The sequence below is a fragment of the Misgurnus anguillicaudatus genome, chromosome 21 (assembly GCF_027580225.2).
Source record: "Misgurnus anguillicaudatus chromosome 21, ASM2758022v2, whole genome shotgun sequence".
NCBI classification, from domain to species: Eukaryota; Metazoa; Chordata; class Actinopteri; order Cypriniformes; family Cobitidae; genus Misgurnus; species Misgurnus anguillicaudatus.
This window is the reverse complement of record NC_073357.2, coordinates 62,028,488-62,049,388: the sequence shown is the minus strand read 5'-3', so window position 1 is coordinate 62,049,388 and position 20,901 is coordinate 62,028,488. Positions and strand designations below refer to the sequence as shown.

General features: G+C 39.6%; 1 protein-coding gene across 1 annotated transcript in view; it reads left to right on the top strand.

Annotated features, from left to right (window-relative positions):
• The window catches only part of LOC129453399 (probable E3 ubiquitin-protein ligase HECTD4), a 73,127-nt gene extending 54,600 nt beyond the window's left edge, over window positions 1–18,527 (top strand). The window contains exons 57-76 of the mRNA XM_073859600.1: window positions 977–1,182; window positions 1,394–1,524; window positions 2,962–3,167; window positions 3,255–3,434; window positions 3,541–4,841; window positions 4,986–5,193; window positions 8,342–8,565; window positions 8,835–8,980; window positions 9,949–10,052; window positions 10,139–10,262; window positions 10,693–10,883; window positions 10,966–11,112; window positions 11,400–11,519; window positions 13,948–14,103; window positions 14,183–14,286; window positions 14,509–14,730; window positions 17,049–17,215; window positions 17,320–17,515; window positions 17,597–17,819; window positions 17,913–18,527. Coding sequence (XP_073715701.1) covers window positions 977–1,182; window positions 1,394–1,524; window positions 2,962–3,167; window positions 3,255–3,434; window positions 3,541–4,841; window positions 4,986–5,193; window positions 8,342–8,565; window positions 8,835–8,980; window positions 9,949–10,052; window positions 10,139–10,262; window positions 10,693–10,883; window positions 10,966–11,112; window positions 11,400–11,519; window positions 13,948–14,103; window positions 14,183–14,286; window positions 14,509–14,730; window positions 17,049–17,215; window positions 17,320–17,515; window positions 17,597–17,819; window positions 17,913–18,049 — 4,493 coding nt within the window. The 3' untranslated portion in view covers window positions 18,050–18,527. The remainder of the gene's footprint in view (window positions 1–976; window positions 1,183–1,393; window positions 1,525–2,961; window positions 3,168–3,254; window positions 3,435–3,540; window positions 4,842–4,985; window positions 5,194–8,341; window positions 8,566–8,834; window positions 8,981–9,948; window positions 10,053–10,138; window positions 10,263–10,692; window positions 10,884–10,965; window positions 11,113–11,399; window positions 11,520–13,947; window positions 14,104–14,182; window positions 14,287–14,508; window positions 14,731–17,048; window positions 17,216–17,319; window positions 17,516–17,596; window positions 17,820–17,912) is intronic.
• Window positions 18,528–20,901: the final 2,374 nt, after the last annotated feature.

Below are 20,901 nucleotides of genomic sequence, written 5' to 3'. Positions count from 1 at the left end.
GCGGACCATTTTAAACAATAAACTGACACAAAGACATTAATTATTATCATTCCACATACAACAACACCTCTTTCTCCACACTTGTAAACACTGAAGTACGGTAGGTAGTCATGCGTGACCTTTCCACGTGATTATGTAATATGTAAGGTCACGCTAGCGCATCAAAGGCTAGTGCAAGATGAGAAGTTGTGGTTTAAAAGTACTTTTTTTTGTGAAAATGATGATGGTTTGGCTGGATAGAACCCTTATGCCTCTGTTGGGATCGTTTGGAGCCCTTTGAAGGACTTTATTTCTTTTCAACTGAACAAAGAAAGACATGAACATCTTGGATGACATGGGGGTAACTAAATAATCAGGATTTCTTTATTAAAGTGGAATAATCCTAGCCTGGGTGCTAGCCGAATTTAGCCCCGCCCACAACATTGTAGGCTTGGGGAAATTCGGTCTGCAGTTGCTCCATTGTGGTGCTACTATACTGGAACAAAAACTGCCGGACCAATCAAATTGTCAGGGAGGGCTTTATACGATGATGGAAAGATGATCAACATAACATGATCACAGTCAGTGCAGACTGGCCGGTCGACCCATTTTATCTCAATTCCGTGAATGTGAGCATTACTAGAGCATACTAGAGCTAGAGTTGGTCATCTGGACAATGCATCAGGAAAGTCAAACATACTTATTTGCGTGTTAGGGGCTTTCATGTATAAGGTGCATATTGCTGCAATTGTGACGCATATCAGTCTAATATGAATTCTGATATGATTGTTCGCATTGCAAAACATCTGACCTGTATCTGATTCAGAAGCACATATGGATGTGGCTCAATCAAGAATGGAAAAGATCAGATTCCATACAAAGAGATAGAGATAGGTCACATATAAGCAGAAAATCAGATTTTGATGTCAGTGTGAACGTAGTCTTAGATGCTGTGAGACATTGTGTGAGTCTCTCTCTGTCTTGTGTCTGTATACAGATGGAAGTATCAGCTGTAATTCAATCCTCCTCGCTCAGTCTGTTCTTCGTGAGCTACAGGGTCAGAGCTGTTCGCCCACCGACCTCTTCTATCAGGGTCACGCTCAGAGTATCCGTGAATGGCTGACTGTGGCCATCAGTCGAGCCCTTCATCAAGGCGAGGACAGTCTTCTGGAGCTCACCAAACAAATCTGCTGCTTTCTGCAGGTACAGACTGACATGTGCCTGATATTTGTCTCAGATAAGGTCTGATCCCAATGAAATAGCATGGTGTGCTGTTTGCGTTTTACTCCACCTGGACTAAATATTATTTTCATTCCAGTTTGGTTCAATTCTAGAAGTTTATCTGATCACAGATCAGACCGTGTAAGTGTTTTCTGCAATGAGATGATTTTGTGTTTGCTTACTGAATGTTCAGAGCGCTCCTGAGCAGTTCACACTGGAAGAGTTTCCCATCAGCGAATCAAAGGTCAGCATGGACATCAACTTCCCTGGTGCGGCTTTCGTGGTCGTCTCGTGTAAAGAGAGTCAGCTCGGCTCCCGCAAAGAGTGAGTCGATATCTGTTAAACTCCATTGAGACTACAAGATGAATAGCTGCATTACATTCTGATTTACAAAACTGTCTGGGCTGCTTAAAGGGGCCATATCATGAAAATCAGACTTTTTCCATGTTTAAGTGCTATAATTGGGTCCCCAGTGCTTCTATCAAACTAGAAAATGTGAAAAAGGATCAACCCAGTAACTCAGTTTTGGTAAACGATTCTCTGCAAGCATGTGAAAAAATAGCTCATCGAAATTTGGCTCCCCTTGTGATGTCAGAAGGGGATCTTATTATAATAATGCTGCCCCTTAATCTGAACTATCCAACCACAGCACTGCCATTACGTGCAGAGATAGAGAGTGAGAGAGGAAATATTGACAGTACAATTGAGTTTTAATTTTAACAAACCAATATTATGGTGATCAGTGTTTACATTATCAGCTCATTTGCATTTTAAAGGACACACCCCAAACTGCATATTTTTGATCACACCTACAAAGTGGCAATTTTAACATGTTATAATAATTTATCTATATCAGGGATTGGCAGCTTTGGTCCTGGGGGGCCGGTGTCCTGCAGAGTTTGGCTCCAACTTGCCTTAGCACACCTGCCTAAAAGTTTCTAGTGTGCCTAGTAAGACCTTAATTGGCTTCTTCAGGTGTGTTTAATTATGGTTGGAGCTAAACTATGCAGGACACCCGCCCATCCCTGATCTATATGGTACTTTGAGCTAGAAATTCACATACGTACTCATGGGGACACCAAAGATTTATTTGACATCTTATACCACGGGTCTGTTGAATGCTGCATTCTGATTGGCTGAGAAATGTTCTATGGGTGTTGATTATTTTTCTGTAAACCGCACACCTAACTTGTCAAATGTCTTAAAAATAGGCACCAGAGCAATGTTTGTGGTAACCGTGGTATAAGCGGAATAATTGACTCCGATCCTTGAATTATTTGAAAATAATGCACACCTGCGGTGTAACAGCACTCCACTTCACGTCGTGCCGCATAACCACCTTGGTGTGCATTATTTTCTTATAATTCAATGGCCCGTCATCCATTATTCCTTACTTAAAGGAACAGTATGTAAGAAATTTATATAAATTAATCATAAAATGGCCCTGATATGTCACTAGACATTAAGAAATCATTTTCATTTCAAATACTTATATTACTGACAACAGTGGTATGGCCAGGATATTGCCATTTAAAAAGTAGAGTTGCAGCCCTCAACTGATGTTTATGTTGTCATTTTGTGTACTGGCCACCAGTTGTGTGATTGCAGTACCAGTTTTAGCCACAAGTTTTGTGATTGCAATACCAGTTTTGGCCACAATCCTACATACTGTTCCTTTAAGAAGTCTTGTTAATGTCCCCTTAAAATATGTACTTTCATATGTATATGTTTATTCTCATAAAACTGATTTCCCCTGGACAGTTCCTCTCTGTATAAGGCTCCTTGGGCTCGTGTCATGGTTTATGGGCTCGGGCATAAGGTGCGTCGAAATGGCCAGCTGAATCTAATGGAAGCAGTGTGTTACCCACTGGATGCCTCTCCATCCAACACAGGACTTACACCTCCTCCCACAGCCAACCAGTATCCCAGCATCATCATCCCCACCGACAAAGTGCACGTCAAACTTGGTACATCAAGAAAACATCTTACTTTCTTAACATGAGGTAAATTGCGTTTATTTTAAGGTGAACCGTGTCTTTAAAAATGCTCTACAGGTGTGTCTCCCCCTCCTGGTGCGGTGCTGGTATTACATTCTCTGCCACTTGACTTTCCATTGGCTATGGCTTTTGCTGAGCAGCTCCTGACCTACAGTATAGGAGAAGCTAGCGAGCGCTCTGAGGATGAGCTGGACACCGTACCCACCTCTGTGCTGCTTCAAGTCGTTGAGTTGTTTGGTGAGAACCACTTTCCCATCTTCACCTTGATGTTCTGATATTGTTTGTTCAGATCACCCAACTGTTAATCTCTTTGCATTAATCAACTTACTTTTTTCTTCATAAGGTGGGCTTCTGTGGACCACTGATCTTGCTCCTTGTATCAAGGAGTTGATCTTCCACTTGCTTGCAGAGCTTCTTCGCAAGATCCACTCTTTTGAAAGACTTAAAAGCCCCTCAGCGCTGTCCAGCCCCATTACGCTGTTTCTGAACCCCTGCTTGACAGTGCTCGTAGTTCTCCAGACAGAACTACGAAAGCTTTACGATCACGAGACTCAAAGCTGGGGGCTAAGCGGTTCCTGCACGTCTTCCTCAGGTGGTGGCGGGGCGGTGGCCCTGGTTGGCGAGCGGAGCCGCTTTTCGACCTACTTTCATGCGCTGATGGAGGTGTGCCTGGCGGTAGCTGAGGTGACTTTGAGCGCAGGGCCGGGTGCGTCAGGAATGGGAGCCCCGTCGACAGGCACCGCCAACTTTAGCGACTCTTCATCCTCTTCCTCATCCTCCCCAGGACAGACACCGCAGAGTCCAAGCTTGCTGTCAAAACGCAAAAAAGTAAAGCTGAAGCGCGATCGGGTCTCAGGGAAGCAAGGGTCCGGCGGTGGCACAAGACCGTCCGACAGCGACAACGCCTTGCTAAACATAACCGGAGGGAAGCCGGAGGACATGCTGTGGTTCCACCGTGGCTTGACTTTACTTTTGATTCTACGGCATCTAACTAACAAAGACCCGCAGGGCTTGGGTGTCACCGGGGACGCTGTTACAGATGCCTGCCAAGCTCTGGTAGGATCCACCGCTCACAGTCGCTTGCTGGTGCTCTCGGGCATCCCGACTCACCTGGAGGAAGCCGTGGTACGGAACGCCATCCGAAGGGCCTGTAACGCGCATGGTGGTCTCTTCAAGGACGAGATGTTTATTCCAGTTCAGGAAGAGGAACCTAAAAAGCCCAAAGCTGAAACTCTGGCTGTTACCCAAGACGCAAAGAGAGATCTTTCCACCACAGGAAGCCCGAACAGCAACAACGTGGCCCCAGTGATGAGCATGAGCTCCTCTGCTTCCACCAGTCAGATTTCCAGCTCTCTTCACGATGCATCCATGCCAATTGACCAGGAGCCGCTTTTAGCTCCGGTAACTCCCCAAAGTGGTCTTTTACAACCTCAAGGACCTCCAGATCCTCACACAGTATCCAGTCAGGAGAGTCTGGATGTTTCCCTCTGTAGCACAGGAAGTCAAGGGAGCCTCGGCAGTCTTGGCGAGCAGCTGGATAGCGGTGCCACGTCCATCTCAGATGGAGGTTCTGTATATACCGTTGCCTCTCCGGACGTCAGTGCCAGTGTGACGCGACCCATTAAAGGCTACGCTGTCATAGAGGTGACACGGCATGCATAACAGTGATTTTATCATGGTTAAACATGATGCTTTTATAAATAAAAACAGTAGCAATGTCATTTTATTAAAATATTAGATTCATTAGATTTTAAAAATGGAAGTTTCTTCTTGTTTATGTCTTTGTAGGTAAGAGCCCGGGCTCAAGTGGAGAAGATCCGTGCCAGTCTTTTTAATAGCAGTGATCTCATTGGCCTTTCCAATTTGGAGAGGGAGGAGGAGCTAATGGAGATGACCAATGAAGAGATCCTCACCGCCTCAAGTGTCAATCAAAGTCTGTTTGACACACAAGGCAGTTCTGCCCTGGAGGAATATTTCCTTGATAAGTCTATCAAAGGTTTGTTTCTCCACAACACATCAATTTAAACTCTTATGCTGCGTTTTCACCAACCGTGTTTCATGCATCAAAATCGTGTCTACCGCGACTAGTTTTCCGCTTGAACAGTTTGAATGCATTCGCGCATGTAGAGCGAAGTAGATGCGCGGAAAAAGCAAGCATTTGATGCGCGTCAGAGGCAAAATCTGCTGCTTGTGGGAGGGGCAAGTGCTATGCGGTTGTCTGTTTGCAGGGTGGCTGATGTTGATTGTGCATTTATCAAGAGAGTTACCGGTTTGTATTTGATCACCTTACTATAGGGGGAAATTAAACGACGCGGGTTGATAAACGTCATGTGACTCAAAAGTGAAATGTGTATTACAACTTACCAGGTTGCCCAATGTCCTCACTGACACTCTTTCAAGCGAGGTCCTTTTTATTCCTGTCTTTATAGAAATAAGAACTTGTGTCGTATAGCTCCGGGTGACTGCTCACGGACAGTATCAAGCGTTCTTGATGTTGAATGAGTGACTCCGGGCTGGCCGCCACCACAGCAGTAAGCAGGCTCCTGATTGGTTAACACGGCGCGAAAATCCGCCAAAGTTACAATTTTTCAACTAAGGCATCAGCCGCAAACACGCGTCAAACGCAAAATGCACCAAAAGCACCATTCACGCGTACCGTGCCATACGCTCAATGTGCGCGAACTAGACGCACGAATGAGGCGGAAATGTGTCTTCCGCGCCGTGCTAAATGCCTCATCCGTGCTGCGGGACCTCCAGACATGCGTCAACGCGTCTTCACATTGACTTAACCCTCTGGGGTCTAAGGGGTTTTTAGGGCCATGGAGAAGTTTTGACATGCACTGACATTTGTGCTTTTTTCAGTTGCTTGAAAACATAATAATGGCAAATGTCTTATAACACTGTGTTCAGGACAAACTGGGCTTCTATATTATATGATCAACATGTATGTACATGTTTGTATTTTTGAGAGAAAAATGTTTATGCGTGGTTTTTGAAAAAGCTAAATTTTTAAGTGACTGATATAAGTAAAAAAAACTCATACTAAACATGTTTTCCCAAGACTTTTCAAAACAGGATCTAGTAGTCTAGAGTTTTTTCTTTAAAATGATGTGAAAATCATTCTGCTTACTCATTTACATTAGACAATATATTGATTTACAATTTCAAAGTCACTTTTTGGTTAGGAAGGCAATATGCAAAGAGGCTGGAAGCTCTTGAATAATCTGTGATTGACAGCTGAAGAACAAAACACTTGCATAATGAGCTGCATAATGCCTTTAGGCAGTAAGACGACGCCTTGTTACGTGTTTGTTTGTGAAAGCAACACGAAAGAAATGCCTTCCCATGCGTGATCCTGCGTTAAATAAACTTAATGTGCAGAGATATACGCGAACAAACAGGGTTTTAGATGTGTTTAGATGCGTCTTAATACAAAAGTGCGTCAAATATGAGGCATTGTGTGTTTGTGTGTGCGTTTGGCTGTCGACCGCGTCTGACGGAAGCACAAAGAAATAAGCGCCTGGAGATAACTTGTATTTACAGGCGAGAGAGCATACTTTATAATTTTACCACAAAGCGCGTCAAATATGAGGCATCTTGTGTTCTTGTGTGCGTTTGGACCTCGATCCCGTCACACTGACGAAGCACACACTCGCGTCTTTTTGGTGATAACTTTATGCGCGAGTAAACAAGTAGATGTGATGTTTGCAATGGCACCTTTTATAAGAATACCACAAAGCGCGTCAAATATGAGGCATCGTGTGTTTGTGTTTGTGTGTGCATTTGGACATCGCGTCTGTTTGGAGATAACTTTAGGCGCGAGTAAACAAGTAGATGTGATGTTTACAATCGCATATCTTATAATGATACAACAAAGCGCATCAAATATGTGGTATTTGTGTGTGCGTTTAGACGTCGATCGCGTCTGTTTGATGAAGCACACACACTCGCGTCTGGAGATAACTTAAGTTACAGTCTGAGTAAACAAGTAGATGTCATGTCACCAGCACTTGGATTAAAACTCAACACAGCACTGCCACTGACTGAATGGCTACAGAGACGGAGTCTCCATTGACTGGGGTTGACTAATGAATATGGATGATCTCTGCTCTTCTCTTCAATGGAGCGGGGCGTGGCTCATTATAGATAATGCAGTAACACGAGAAAGACGGTACATCTCCCTCTTCTAACACAGTTAACAACGAATTACAATATTTGTTTTCGAATTTCACTTACATCTTCCAAAAGCAGACATTCCAAGCATTATGTAGACATGTATCTTTTGTTTATATGACAAGTATTCCTTAAGTTACAGTTAATTTTTCTGAAGTGTTTCTGAAAAGACTTCACTGAGGGAGAGGACAAAACACGCATCATGTTTATTTTCTTAATTTTGCGAAAAGCTCAACATTCTGTTTTTATTGGGAGTGGACAGAAAAAAACTAGACACTTTAACGTTTTAATTGATGTATAAATCATATCTGTATGTCCAAAATCAGCAGAGTTATCTAACTCTCTTTGCGGAGTGATTGAAAAATAAATAGATTGCGGCGCCCGCGCCGCCGTCGACCCCAGAGTGTTTACATTGAAATCACTCGCGCTCGCCGCCTCTACTGCGTCTGGTGTAAACACAGCATTATGGCCATCTTCAGTCATCAAACACTTTAACTTTGTCTAAATCTTGTGTATTTTGCCTTTTGTTATGAATGTTTGCTTTTACTTAAAGGTGCATTGTGTAACTTTAAAACTTTCCTCACCATTTATGACAATCCATAATTATTTTATTAGCAATGGTGTATAAAGACCTTACATAATGAACTGTATTGTTTTTATTACCTCAGAATGAGACATTTTTATCTACATATACAGCGGGTAGAAGTACATGGAAGTTGCCATTTTGCACTTCCATGTTTCTACGGTAGCCCTAAACGGACAAACTGCTCCACAATTTGTCAACACAAATTTGTTACTACTTTTTTATGCATTTTAAAAGGGAGCGGTGCAACGATCACGTTGGTTGCACGATCACAATTCACAATCTTACCGATAGATGCCGCTAAAAATCTACACAGTGCACCTTTAATGTTAGTTTCGCTTGACCTTTCATTGTCTGGTTTTGAGATGTTTTTCTGCTGTTTTTGTAGGTGATAAACTGGTTCCCAGAGCACGTGACGTCCTCACAGATATTTTCAAGACCTGCGTATACGCAGAGCAAATGCAGAGCCTCGTGCCAACTAAACCAGGGAAAGTTTCGGACATTTATCTGAGCAAAGAGCAAATCAACTCTGCGGCACCCGGTAACCTGCTGCACGTATTCTTTACACACGTACGGCCGCCCAAGAAAGTGCTGGAAGATCAACTCACGCAGGTCTTTATTCTTAAGTCTGTCTCATTATATTATGTGTTGTTTTATGTATTCATTTAAATGGATGAATTGAAGTCAGTGCATGTATTATATGAATTATGAGAAGTGTGTTGTGATGATAGATTCCCCTGTGCTTGTGCTTCCATGCATTTTACTCATGCAATTCAATACTGTCATGGTGAAAATGCTATGTACTATAGTAAAGAGAGCATATGCTGATAAACATGATGTATTTGACTAAAGCAGATCTCTCTTTGTCTCTGTGCATTTAGATTTTACGTAAATATGGCACAGTGAAGCCTAGCAAGAACAAACACAGTAAAGCAGGTAAAGAACAGCACCAGGGTAAAGTGGTCAGTACTAAGAGACCCATCACTAAACCGTCAACCAAAGAGAAATCCATGTTGAACAGCGTTCGGTGAGTATCACCATAAACATCCACTAACATAAACCTGTCAACTTACTGACTTTAAAGGGCTCATAGTATGCAAAGTCTGGTAACACTTTATTATAATGTTCATTAATTAACATTAGTTAACTACATTAGTTAACATGAACTAATGATGAACTGCACTTGTGCAGTATTTATTAATCTTTATTAATGTTAATTTCAACAATTACTAATACTTTATTAAAATTTGGTTAACGTTAGTTAATGCACCGTGAACTAACATGAACAAACAATGAACAGCTTTATTTCTATTAACTAACATTAACAAAGATGAATAAATACTGTAACAAATGTATTGCTCATAGTTTGTTCATGTTAGTTAATACATTAACTAATGTTAAATCATGAACATTATAATAAAGTGTTACCCAAAGTCTTTTACAAGGTGTTTAAACATAAATGTGTTTTGGCAGTGTACGAACACAACCACCCTACAATGAAAAATATCCACACACTCAGGTCTCATTATAGATATGCTGTTTTGATTCTCTTGTTAATGTGACATCACACTGATCAAGCCCCGCTCACAGCCACTGACGGACTCGTTTATTTTACCCAAATGTGTTTCTAAATGTGCTTGTTAGCATGTTGTAGTGCTAATCAGAGCTATTTTAAACCAAAAGCACTTACTGTCTGTTGTAAGGCAGTGAGGAGCTGTAGCTCATTTGCATTTTTAAAGGTACAGACATTAAAACAGCGCTCTACCCAAATAGGGTCAGTTTGGACATGCTATAATAAATGATCTTTGGGGTATTTTGTGCTGAAACTTCACAGACACATTCTGGCACACCTGAGACTTATATTACATCTTGTAAAAAGGGACATAATAGAGGCCCTTTAATATAATATCCTTACTGTCCTGTACAATTGATGTAAATAAACATCTATTTGTAGAGATATTTCTTTCCTCATAACATGTTTAAATGTTTCTCCAGAACTGTATTAAGTGAAAAGAAAACCGTCCTGAAGCCCAAGTCTCCTGAGAAAACCAAACCTGAGGAAAAAGATCCAGAAAAATCTCCTGCCAAAAAACTAGAAGGTTATCTGAATGAGTTTATCTTCAGTTTGGTTGGTTTTTTGGTGGTACATTTATTCTAATACCTCATCTTTTCTCTGATCCAACAGTGCCAGAAGAGAAGTTCCTGACACTGGAGGGTTTCCACAAGTTTACTTTAGATCGAGCCAAACAGGACATTCGCAGTGTCTGGCGGGCCATCCTGGCCTGCGGTTATGACCTGCACTTTGAAAGGTTTGTACCTCCATGTATCCTCCCCCTGAAAATGACCAGAGCTGAACTTTTTTTCTCATGATTATAAACGGAATGATGGGTGCACATGTCGGATATTTCAAAGAAAATGTCTTCCTGTAACTCAGTTGGTTAGAGTATTGCGCTAGCTGTCCAAAAGGTTGTGGGTTCGATTCTAGGGTACGCATTAGAAGTCTTCACAGGTCAACGTATGTGCATTGAGTCCTTTTCCCCTATAATAATTTATACCATTTCTCAATCAGAATAAAGCATTCAACAGCTCCATGGTATGATGTAATGTATTTAATGTTTAATTAATCTTGAAATAATGCTGTTTTCACTAAGCCAAATCTGATGTACTGTATCTTCTGAATAAACACATGATGATGATGGGATTTGGCCTGTAATATGAACTTCTATATTGTTGTTTCAGATGTACATGTATCGACTCACGTCACGCTCAGAAAGCCAGCAGAAAATGGACCTTTGAGATGGACGTCGCACTTGTCCAGTTTGTGAACCGCCTCTGCCGACAGCTGGCCATTACACCCGCTCGCCTGCATTCTCATGAAGTTTACCTGGACGTCAAGGATGCTCCTGATCCTCAGGTCGCGTGCTTATTAGGTGAGTCCATGTGAATGCAGGCTTCTGTTATTAGATGTTTCTGAAACAGATTGACCTGATGAAAGCGTCTTTACTCTCACAGGTGTCCCGGTGGAGAGCTTACGACTGAGATTTGCTCTGCTGCAGTCGCTCAACAGCACGCTGGAAAGCTTCTTCCTGCCTCTCATAGAGCTCAGACAAACACCAAACTATCAAAACAGCATCGCGACACTTCTGTGTGAGACCAAAGGTCAGACACCAAACACAGATTTGTTTTCTACTTTTTAAAACGAAAAAGAGCAAGGATGTCTGAATCACTCAGTTCTAGCACCGTGGTAATACCATGATATTCTGTAAAGTACCTCAGATAATACTGTAAATACAATAGGTTGAGAATATAGTAAGACCAGAGTACATAGTATTTCAATCTGATGCCACTACATCAGTGTTTGGTATTTTAATGTCTAGCTCTATTGCATGTGTGTGATCTAGATTTTTAAAACAGGAATTTATTTTATGTCCTTTCCTGTCTTGCAGGTCTTATTTTTTACGACACCAAAGTGACGGTAATGAATCGCGTTCTGAATGCGACCGTGCAGCGAACCGCAGACCACGCTGCTCCTGAAATCACCCTGGACCCGCTGGAGATAGTGGGAGGTAAACGGCTGAAGCGTAATGCTGCGTACACACCAAACACGAAGCATCATATTCCTCGGTCTAGATCAATCACAGGATTTAAATTCATGACATGCGAATTTTCAGCTTGAGATGAGTATGTTACATTTGCTTGTAGACGTGTTTGATGTGAATCTAGCATGCTTTTGTGGCAATCATGCCACCCAATTCATTACATTCGCATCACCCCATGTCTTATTCTCGCGTTTTATTCTCGCGTCTGATTTGCGTCTTTTTTGCGTCTTATTCGTGTCTTATTCGCGTCTTATTCACATCTTATTCTCGTCTTTTTCGTGTTTGATTTTCGCGTCTTATTTTTGCATCTTATTTGTGTCTTATTTTTGTCTTATTCGCATCTTATTCTCGGCTTATTCGCGTCTTTTCGTGTTTGATTTGCGCGTCTTATTTTTGCTTCTTGTGTCTTATTTTTGTCTTGTTCGCGTGTTATTCACATCTTATTCATACCTTATTTTTGTCTTATGCGCATCTTATTCACGCCTTATTTGCACCTTATTTACATCTTATTCACATCTGATTCGTATTTTATTCGTGTCTTATTCACATTTAGTCGTATCTTATTCACGCCTTATTTGCGTCTTATTCTCGTGTCTTATTTTCGCGTCTTATTCTCGCGTCTTATTCGCGTCTTATTCACATCTTATTCTCGTCTTTTTCGTTTTTGATTTTCGCGTCTTATTTGTGTCTTATTTTCATCTTATTCGCATCTTATTCTCGGCTTATTCACGTCTTTTCGTGTTTGATTTTCGCGTCTTATTTTTGTGTCTTATTTGTGTCTTATTTTCGTCTTATTCGCGTCTTATTCACATCTTATTCATATCTTATTTTTGTCTTATTCGCATCTATTCGCGCCTTATTCATGTCTTATTTGCATCTTATTTTTGTCTTATTCGCATCTTATTCGCGCCTTATTTGCACCTTATTTACGTCTTATTCACATCTTATTCGTATTTTATTTGTGTCTTATTCACATTTAGTTGTATCTTATTCACGTCTTATTCGCGCCTTATTTGCACCTTATTCATGTCTTATTCGCGTCTTATTCGCGTCTTATTCACATCTTATTCTTGTCTTTTTCGTGTTTGATTTTCGCATCTTATTTTTGCATCTTATTTGTGTCTTATTTTCGTCTTATTCGCATCTTATTCACATCTTATTCGCATCTTTTTCGTGTTTGATTTTTGCGTCTTATTTTGGGTCATATTTTCGTCTTATTCGCATCTATTCACGCCTTATTTGCACCTTATTCATGTCTTATTCACATCTTATTCGTATTTTATTCGTGTCTTATTCACATTTAGTCGTATCTTATTCACGTCTTATTCGCATCTTATTCACATCTTATTCTTGTCTTTTTGTGTTTGATTTTTGCGTCTTATTTTTGCATCTTATTTGTGTCTTATTTTCGTCTTATTCGCATCTTATTCTAGTCTTATTTGCGTCTTTTTCGTGTTTGATTTCGCGTCTTAGTTTTGCATCTTATTTGTGTCTTATTTTTGTCTTATTCGCATCTTATTCTAGTCTTATTTGCGTCTTTTTCGTGTTTGATTTCGCGTCTTAGTTTTGCATCTTATTTGTGTCTTATTTTCGTCTTATTTGCGTCTTATTCACATCTTATTTATATCTTATTTTCGTCTTATTCGCATCTATTCGCGCCTTATTTGCACCTTATTCATGTCTTATTTGCATCTTATTTTTGTCTTATTCGCATCTTATTCGCGCCTTATTTGCGTCTTATTCGTGTCTTATTCGCATCTTATTCGCATCTTATTCTTGTCTTTTTTGTGTTTGATTTTCGCGTTTTATTTTTGCATCTTATTTATATCTTATTTTCGTCTTATTCGCATCTATTCGTGCCTTATTTGCACCTTATTTACATCTTATTCACATCTTATTCGTATTTTATTTGTGTCTTGTTCACATTTAGTCATATCTTATTCACGTCTTATTCGCGCCTTATTTGTGCATTATTTGCATCTTATTCTCGCGTCTTATTCTCGCGTCTTATTCTCGCGTCTTATTCTCGCGTCTTATTCTCGCATCTTATTCTCGCGTCTTATTTTCGCGTCTTATTTTTGCGTCTTATTTTCTCGTCTTAATCTCGTTTTATTCGCATCTTATTCTCGCGTCATATTTTTCAAATTTTTTTCAAGCTTATTTTCACGTCTTTGCATCTGATTCGCGTCTTATTTGCGCCTTATTTGTATCCATTCGCGTCTTATTCAGGTCTATTCGCGCATTATTTGCGTCTACTTGCGTCTTTGCATTGACTTTGTATGTAATCTACTTGCCCAAATCATTGAATTCACATTTGGTGTGTACGCCAAGTCATGCAGAAATACCATCTCTGTGCTGTAAGTTCCTCATGTTTCTACTATGTGCATCTGTGCAGGTGAGACGCGTGCTGCTGAAAACACATACTTCTGTCAGGCAGCGAGGCAGCTGTCCAGCGTCCCCTCATCTCAACTGTGCGTAAGGATTGCCAGCGGTGGAGACCCAACCTACGCCTTCAACATCCGCTTCACTGGAGAGGAAGTGCACGGCACCAGTCAGTGTCACACAGCATCTGAATTTCTCTTGTGCATCATTACATGTGTGTTATATCTGCTGTATTTGTCCTCATGCAGGTGGCTCATTCAGGCACTTCTTATGGCAGGTGTGTAAAGAGCTTCAGAGTTCGGCCCTGTCTCTGCTCCTGCCCTGCCCCAGTGCCGCAGCTAACCGCAACAAGGTAAGAAAGCTCCACCGTCTTTAAGATCTGTACGTCGCTTCGATCTCTTCAGGAAGAACACTACAGATTGTATATCCATGTTATGAGTAGCATAATTTTGTTTTGCAAAATTTCTTAAACTTCTGAGCTGCACTCTCATCACCTGATCTGTGCCGGTTTGCAGCTCTGAGTCACTTTATACAGTTCTGTGTGTTTTAGATGTTGTTATTTGATGTTGTTTAGGGAAAGTTTATCCTGACCCCCTGTCCCATCACTTACGCTGAGGAGCAGCTTCTTCATTTCTTCGGCCAGCTGCTGGGCATCGCCATCCGGGCAGATGTTCCTCTACCTCTGGATCTGCTCGGATCCTTCTGGAAGGGTCTGGTCGGTGAAGCACTGGACCCAGAATCGGACTTTCAGGAAGCCGACTTGCTCACATACAACTACATCAAAAAGTTTGAGAACGTAAGATAAACGTGTTTACCTATTTCTGTTGTCAAATACATACACATTCACGGCAGGTAAATATCATGAAGCAGGTCACAAACACGTACGGGTCACATTACACCTTAAAATTAAACCGAAGAAATTATATTCTGCTGAAATAAAATTAATATAAAAAATATATACACATATATATTACAATAAATCCTAATGTACGCAGAAAAAAATAATTTTGACTCTTTTTTTATTTAGTATTTATGTATCATGGGGATATTTGTTTTTCTGCTATTCAGTCCCTCCAGAAAAACGTGATTTAACGCAAAATCAGCCAAAGTCTGCATATTTATGCGACGTGCGTGAAGTTGGCCCCCACCCAACGCAAAACGTCAGCAAAATATGCTCAATCGTTTGTGCTGGTTTCTGCCGCAAAAAATTTCGTTTGTGCTGCTTTGGTTTTTTAGATATTAAAAGAACATTTATAGGTCATACTGAGGTCACGTAGCCCCCCAACATGCTCCAAATTTACCCAAAATAGTCTTAAACGTTTGTGCTTTGTTTGTGCTGGTTTGTGCAGGTAAAATTTTCGTTTGTGCTGCTTCGGTTTTTATAATATTTGACATTGAAATAAGGCGATGACGTCACTCAGCCCCCCCCACATGCTTCAAGTTCACCCAAAGTATTCTTATTTGATTGTGCTTCGTTTGTGCTGGTTTGTGCAGGTAAAAATTTTGTTTGTGCAGTTTTCGTTTTTTAGATATTAAAAGAACATTTATAGGTCATACAGAGGTCACTCAGCCCCCCACATGCTCAAAATTTACCCAAAATAGTCTTAAACGTTTGTGCTTCGTTTGTGCAGGTAAAATTTTCGTTTGTGCTGCTTCGGTTTTTATAATATTTGACATTGAATTATGGTGATGACGTCACTCAGCCCCTCTCATGCTTTAAGTTCACCCAAAAACTATTCTTGTTCGATTGTGCTTCGTTTGTGTTGGTTTGTGCAGGTAAAATTTTCGTTTGTGCTGCTTCGGTTTTTATAATATTTGACATTGAATTATGGTGATGACGTCACTCAGCCTCCCGCATGCTTAAAGTTCACCCAAAACTATATTTGTTTGATGTGCTTTGTTTGTGCTGGTTTATGCAGGTAAAAGTTTCGTTTGTGCTGCTTTGGTTTTTATAATCTTTGACATTGAATTATGGTATTGTAAATTTCAATAAAAACATATTGGAGTCTGATGTTATTTCTTTTTTTTTTTTTGCTTAACATGTTCACACAAGTATAAAGATGGACAGAGTAAGACTTTAACCTTTTCTGAAGGCTAAAAATACTATTTATCTGATTTCTGGTTATCGCCTATAATTTAATTTCTAATATTTTAATATTGTAAAGAGCAGCACAAACGAAAATTTTACCTGCACAAACGAAGCACAAACGTTTAAGACTATTTCGGGTTAATTTTGGGCATGTGGGGGGGCTGAGTGACCTCTGTATGACCTATAAATGTTCTTTTAATATCTAAAAAACGAAAACTGCACAAACTAAACTTTTACCTGCACAAACCAGCACAAACGTAGCACAAACGTTTAAGACTATTTTGGGTACATTTGGAGCATGTTGGGGGGCTACGTGACCTCAGTATGACCTATAAATGTTCTTTTAATATCTAAAAAACCAAAGCAGCACAAACGAAATTTTTTGCGGCACAAACGATTGAGCATATTTTGCCGACGTTTTGCGTTGGGTGGGGGGCCAACTTCACGCACGTATTTAGGCGGGGGATGCATTTTTTCAAAAACGCCGCACTTTTGCAGCATAAATTGGAAATTTTAGTGCACAAAATATGTGGGGCTTACATGATTTCATAAACCCTGCATTTTCGTAGCAAAAATCACATATATCTTAGCCGAAAGTTTAAAAATGTTGCACTTACCTCACACAAGCGCAGCCATGTCACTTTGAAGTGACATGATTATGTGACATGAACATCATTGAAAAGCTGCAAACAATTTTTGCAAGTTCCCGCAATTTTATCACATAAAATTGCATAAATATCACGCATATCTAATCGCATTTTTAAAGAAAACGTGCCGCAAGATCAAGGATTTTTGCCCGCAACAATCACCAAAACAACTGTGTATTTCTGGAAGGACTGGCTATTAGTTTATGCTGATTTAAATAAACATAAAACCAGGCAAAACTTTTTTATTTCTAATAATTTAATCTCTTAATTTTCTTGACATTTGTTCTGATGATTTTTAAATAAAGTGTGTGACCTAAAGAAGTTTTTATGTTAAATTGATTCTTTAACCTCATGCCTCATGTATAATAATGTGTGCAGGTGGTGGATGAGGCGGAGCTGGAGGCGTTGTGTGCTGAGGTGTCATCACAGGGTCACGTGAGCGAGAGCCCCGAATCACCGGGTCGCCCCTGCTGCATCTTCACCTACATCACCATGACGGGAGAGGAGGTGGAGCTCTGCCAGGGCGGCCATGACATCGCCGTGAGGTATGAGCCAATCACCTGCTTGGTCCTGTGCATGACGCATACGATTGAGTTTACGTTTGCCTCAAACAAAAAACATGAATGTATTTATCTGTGTGTGTGTTCAGCTGGGAGAATAAAGATATGTACGTGCAAGCGGTCCGTGACTTACGCCTGCGAGAGCTTCAGAACGTGGAGTGCATGTCTGCTGTACGAGCCGGTCTGGGCTCCATCATACCACTGCAACTTCTTACATTACTGAGTCCTGCAGAGATGGAGCTGCGCACCTGCGGCCTACCCGAAATCAACCTGGAGTTTCTCAAGGTTAAAAATTCACTCGAATCAACAGCCCCACACACGTTTGCTTCAAGGTTGTTTTAACGTCTTCTCATTGTTATCATCTAGGCTCACACCATGTATCAGGTTGGGCTGATGGAGACGGACCAACACATTGAGTTCTTCTGGGCGGCTCTTGAAATGTTCACTCAGGAAGAGCTCAGCAAGTTTATTAAGTTCGCTTGTAACCAAGAGAGGATTCCCTTCACCTGTCCCTGCAAAGATGGAGGTCCAGACACTGCTCACGTTCCTCCGTACCCCATGAAGATCGCCCCTCCCGATGGGGCAGTAGGTACGTGAATTTTAAGTGCTGTTCTCATTTTAATTTACACTAGAAAATGAGGCAATGTTAATAAATGACTTGCGTGTTTGTGGTCTGTTGCAGGTTCACCAGACTTGCGCTACATCCGCGTGGAGACCTGCATGTTTATGGTAAAGCTGCCGCAGTACTCCACCCTGGAAGTGATGCTGGAGAAGTTACGCTACGCCATTCATTACCGTGAAGATCCTCTCAGCGGTTAAACTGAGAATCACCACACAACCTTAAGCCATTACACACCAGGTGTCAGTCTGTTTTTAATGAAGAGAGGTTGAGAACAGCCAAACCAACTTGCCTTCACGCAGAGGAACGGCAGCGAGTTTGACTGCAGCTTGTGGTGGATGAAAGGCTTTTATATAATAATGTACATATGCTGTTCAAACAGAGGAAAGATGTAAAGAGCTTCACCTGATTCTCTCGGCTGTTTAATTCTCTCTGTGCGTCTCGGTCACTGTTATCTTCTCCATATTACTGACAGTGATTGTTGACGCACCTTCATTCAGGTAGAAGCTCATTTTAGCTTTATCAAAGAAATGAACTTTGGGTTGAAAAGTTACCTGCGGGTTTTGATATATATTTGAGTGAATCTCAACAAAAACCTGCGAGGAACACGTTTGGGTCATATTTCATCCCGAATCATCAGAGAATAAAATCATACACTGCAAAAAATAGAAAATTGTCTTGTTTTCGGTAAAAATATCTAAAAATTATTCAATTAAGATTAAGACCAAAAATATCAAACTTAAGTGATTTTGTGCATAAGACAAGCAAAGAAATTTGCCAATGGCGGAAGCAAATTGTTCTTGAATTGTTCTTGAATTTAGTGTTTAGGAAGAATTTTCAAGATTTTTTGCTTGCCTCATTGGCAGATTTTTTTGCTTGTTTATGCACAAATGGTCTAAAAACTAGACTTATTTTCTTGGGTCGTTTTGCTCATCAAGAAAAAGCATCTTAATTTAAGAATTTTTTTGTATTTTTACTGAAAACAAGACAAAAATCCAATAAATAAATATTTTTTGAAAATCATTTTTTTGCATTGCACTGCAAAAAATGATTTTATTACTTAGTATTCTTGTCTTGTTTTAGTACAAATATCTAAAAAGTCTTGAATCAAAGCTTGATAAGCAAAATTACCCAGGAAAATAAGACTAGGTTTTAGACAAATAAAATACAACTTTTAAGTGCATTTGTGCTTAAAACAAGCTAATAAATCTGCTAATGGGGTAAGAAACCCCATTGGCAGATTTTTTTTGTTTGTTTGTTTTTTTGCTTGTTTTAAGCACAAAATTACTTACTTTTTTATTTATTTATTTATTTTGTCTAAATACTAGATTTATTTTCCTAGGTCACTTATCAAGCAATATATATATTGATTTAAGAATTTTTAGACAATTGTACTGAAAACAAGACAAAAATACTAAATAAGAAAGTCATTTTTTGCAGTGTTATTTACAAGGAAATTTCATTGAATGATAATTAAGCACATTCACAGCAAAAAATGACTTTCTTAGTATTTTTGTCATTTGACATAAGAAAATAAATCTAGTATTTAGACAAAAAGCATAATATTTAAGCGCATTTGTGCTTAAAATGAGCAAAATATCTGCCAATGGTGTAAGAAAAAAAAATCTTGAAATAAGTTTACTTTTTTCCTTAAACAATTAATTCAAGAATTGTTTTACCCAATTAGCAGATTTTTAATGTTTGTTTTAAGAACAAATTCACTTAAATGTTTTATTTTTTGCTCATCAAAAAATGCATCTTAATTTAAGAATTTTTTTATATTTGTACTGACACAAGACAAAAATACTAAGTAAGAAAGTCCTTTTTGCAGTGTTATTACTGATGTGTCTGGGTGATGTTATTCTCAGTAATGTTTTTTATTAGTTCAACAGTGTTTTTTGTCAGTTTGTTTATGATATTTTATTTCATTACAGCTGATAAGAATGAGGAAGTTGCTTGACGTGACAAGTCTTTGCTCAGTTTGCTCCAGACTTGTTCGAAACACGTTTGTGAGATTCACTCATCTTGAAATAGTTTTTCCTTTCTATAAAAGCAGCCGCTGATGCTATGAACTCAATCCAGGAGCTATAACGACGCATGTGGTCCAGCATACATAGCAAGATTGCTAAGACACAAATATCTGCTTATATTGTTAAAGGTGCATATACTGTTTAAGTCCGATACAGGCTATAGAAATATAAAACACATTCAAGTGATTTCGGATGAGATGTTTGCAGTGTGCCGTTTGTCATCTTTTTTATTTTTTTGCTGTTAAGTTTGTGGATCTCAGTTGCCAAACTAACATTCAAACCCTTAAATCGTTTTTTAGGTTGCCAACTATATTACACCATATATCCTGTACTGCAGTCTGTTTGGTTTTATTGCTTACATGGAATGATTTTTGCCATCATAGTTTCATAAAGCATGAAAATCTCAATTTTACTAATGCATTTGTTTCTTTGAAACGTCTGCATTTCATCTGCCTAAAAAGGAGAAAAAGGTTTAAAAAATATTTCAATTTAGTTTGAGTTTTTTAAACTTTATTTTTTGTGTTAGCCTCTAAAGTTTCTACTGTTTTAAATTTGGATGTTCTTTATAGGATTTACACAAATCAGTCGTATTATTCATTATTTCTGGTGAATGAGTTGAGTAATGTGTAGACATCATTACAAACACATCTGATGCTATTATAGATCCACTGCAGTGCATTGAACAACATCACTAGGTGCGCGTGTGTGAGTGAATGAGTGAGTGCGCGTGCGCGTGTTCTCTATGGTTAACTGCTGCTAGTCTCATACATTTCTCGCTGTATCTCGGGTGAAGAGTTGGACATGTCGATGTAAAAAAAACATCCGCACAAGAAGCCGAATGCAGTGAAATACATGTTGTATATTTAATTGATGATATTTATTACAGTTATTTATGATTGAGTCTTACCTCTGTGCATCTGCTGTCTGAATGAATATACAGAGGTGACGATCAACTCAGTTCTTCTGTCATCATAATAAATTATTGATGTATTACACAACTTTATCATGTACTGTGTTTTTAT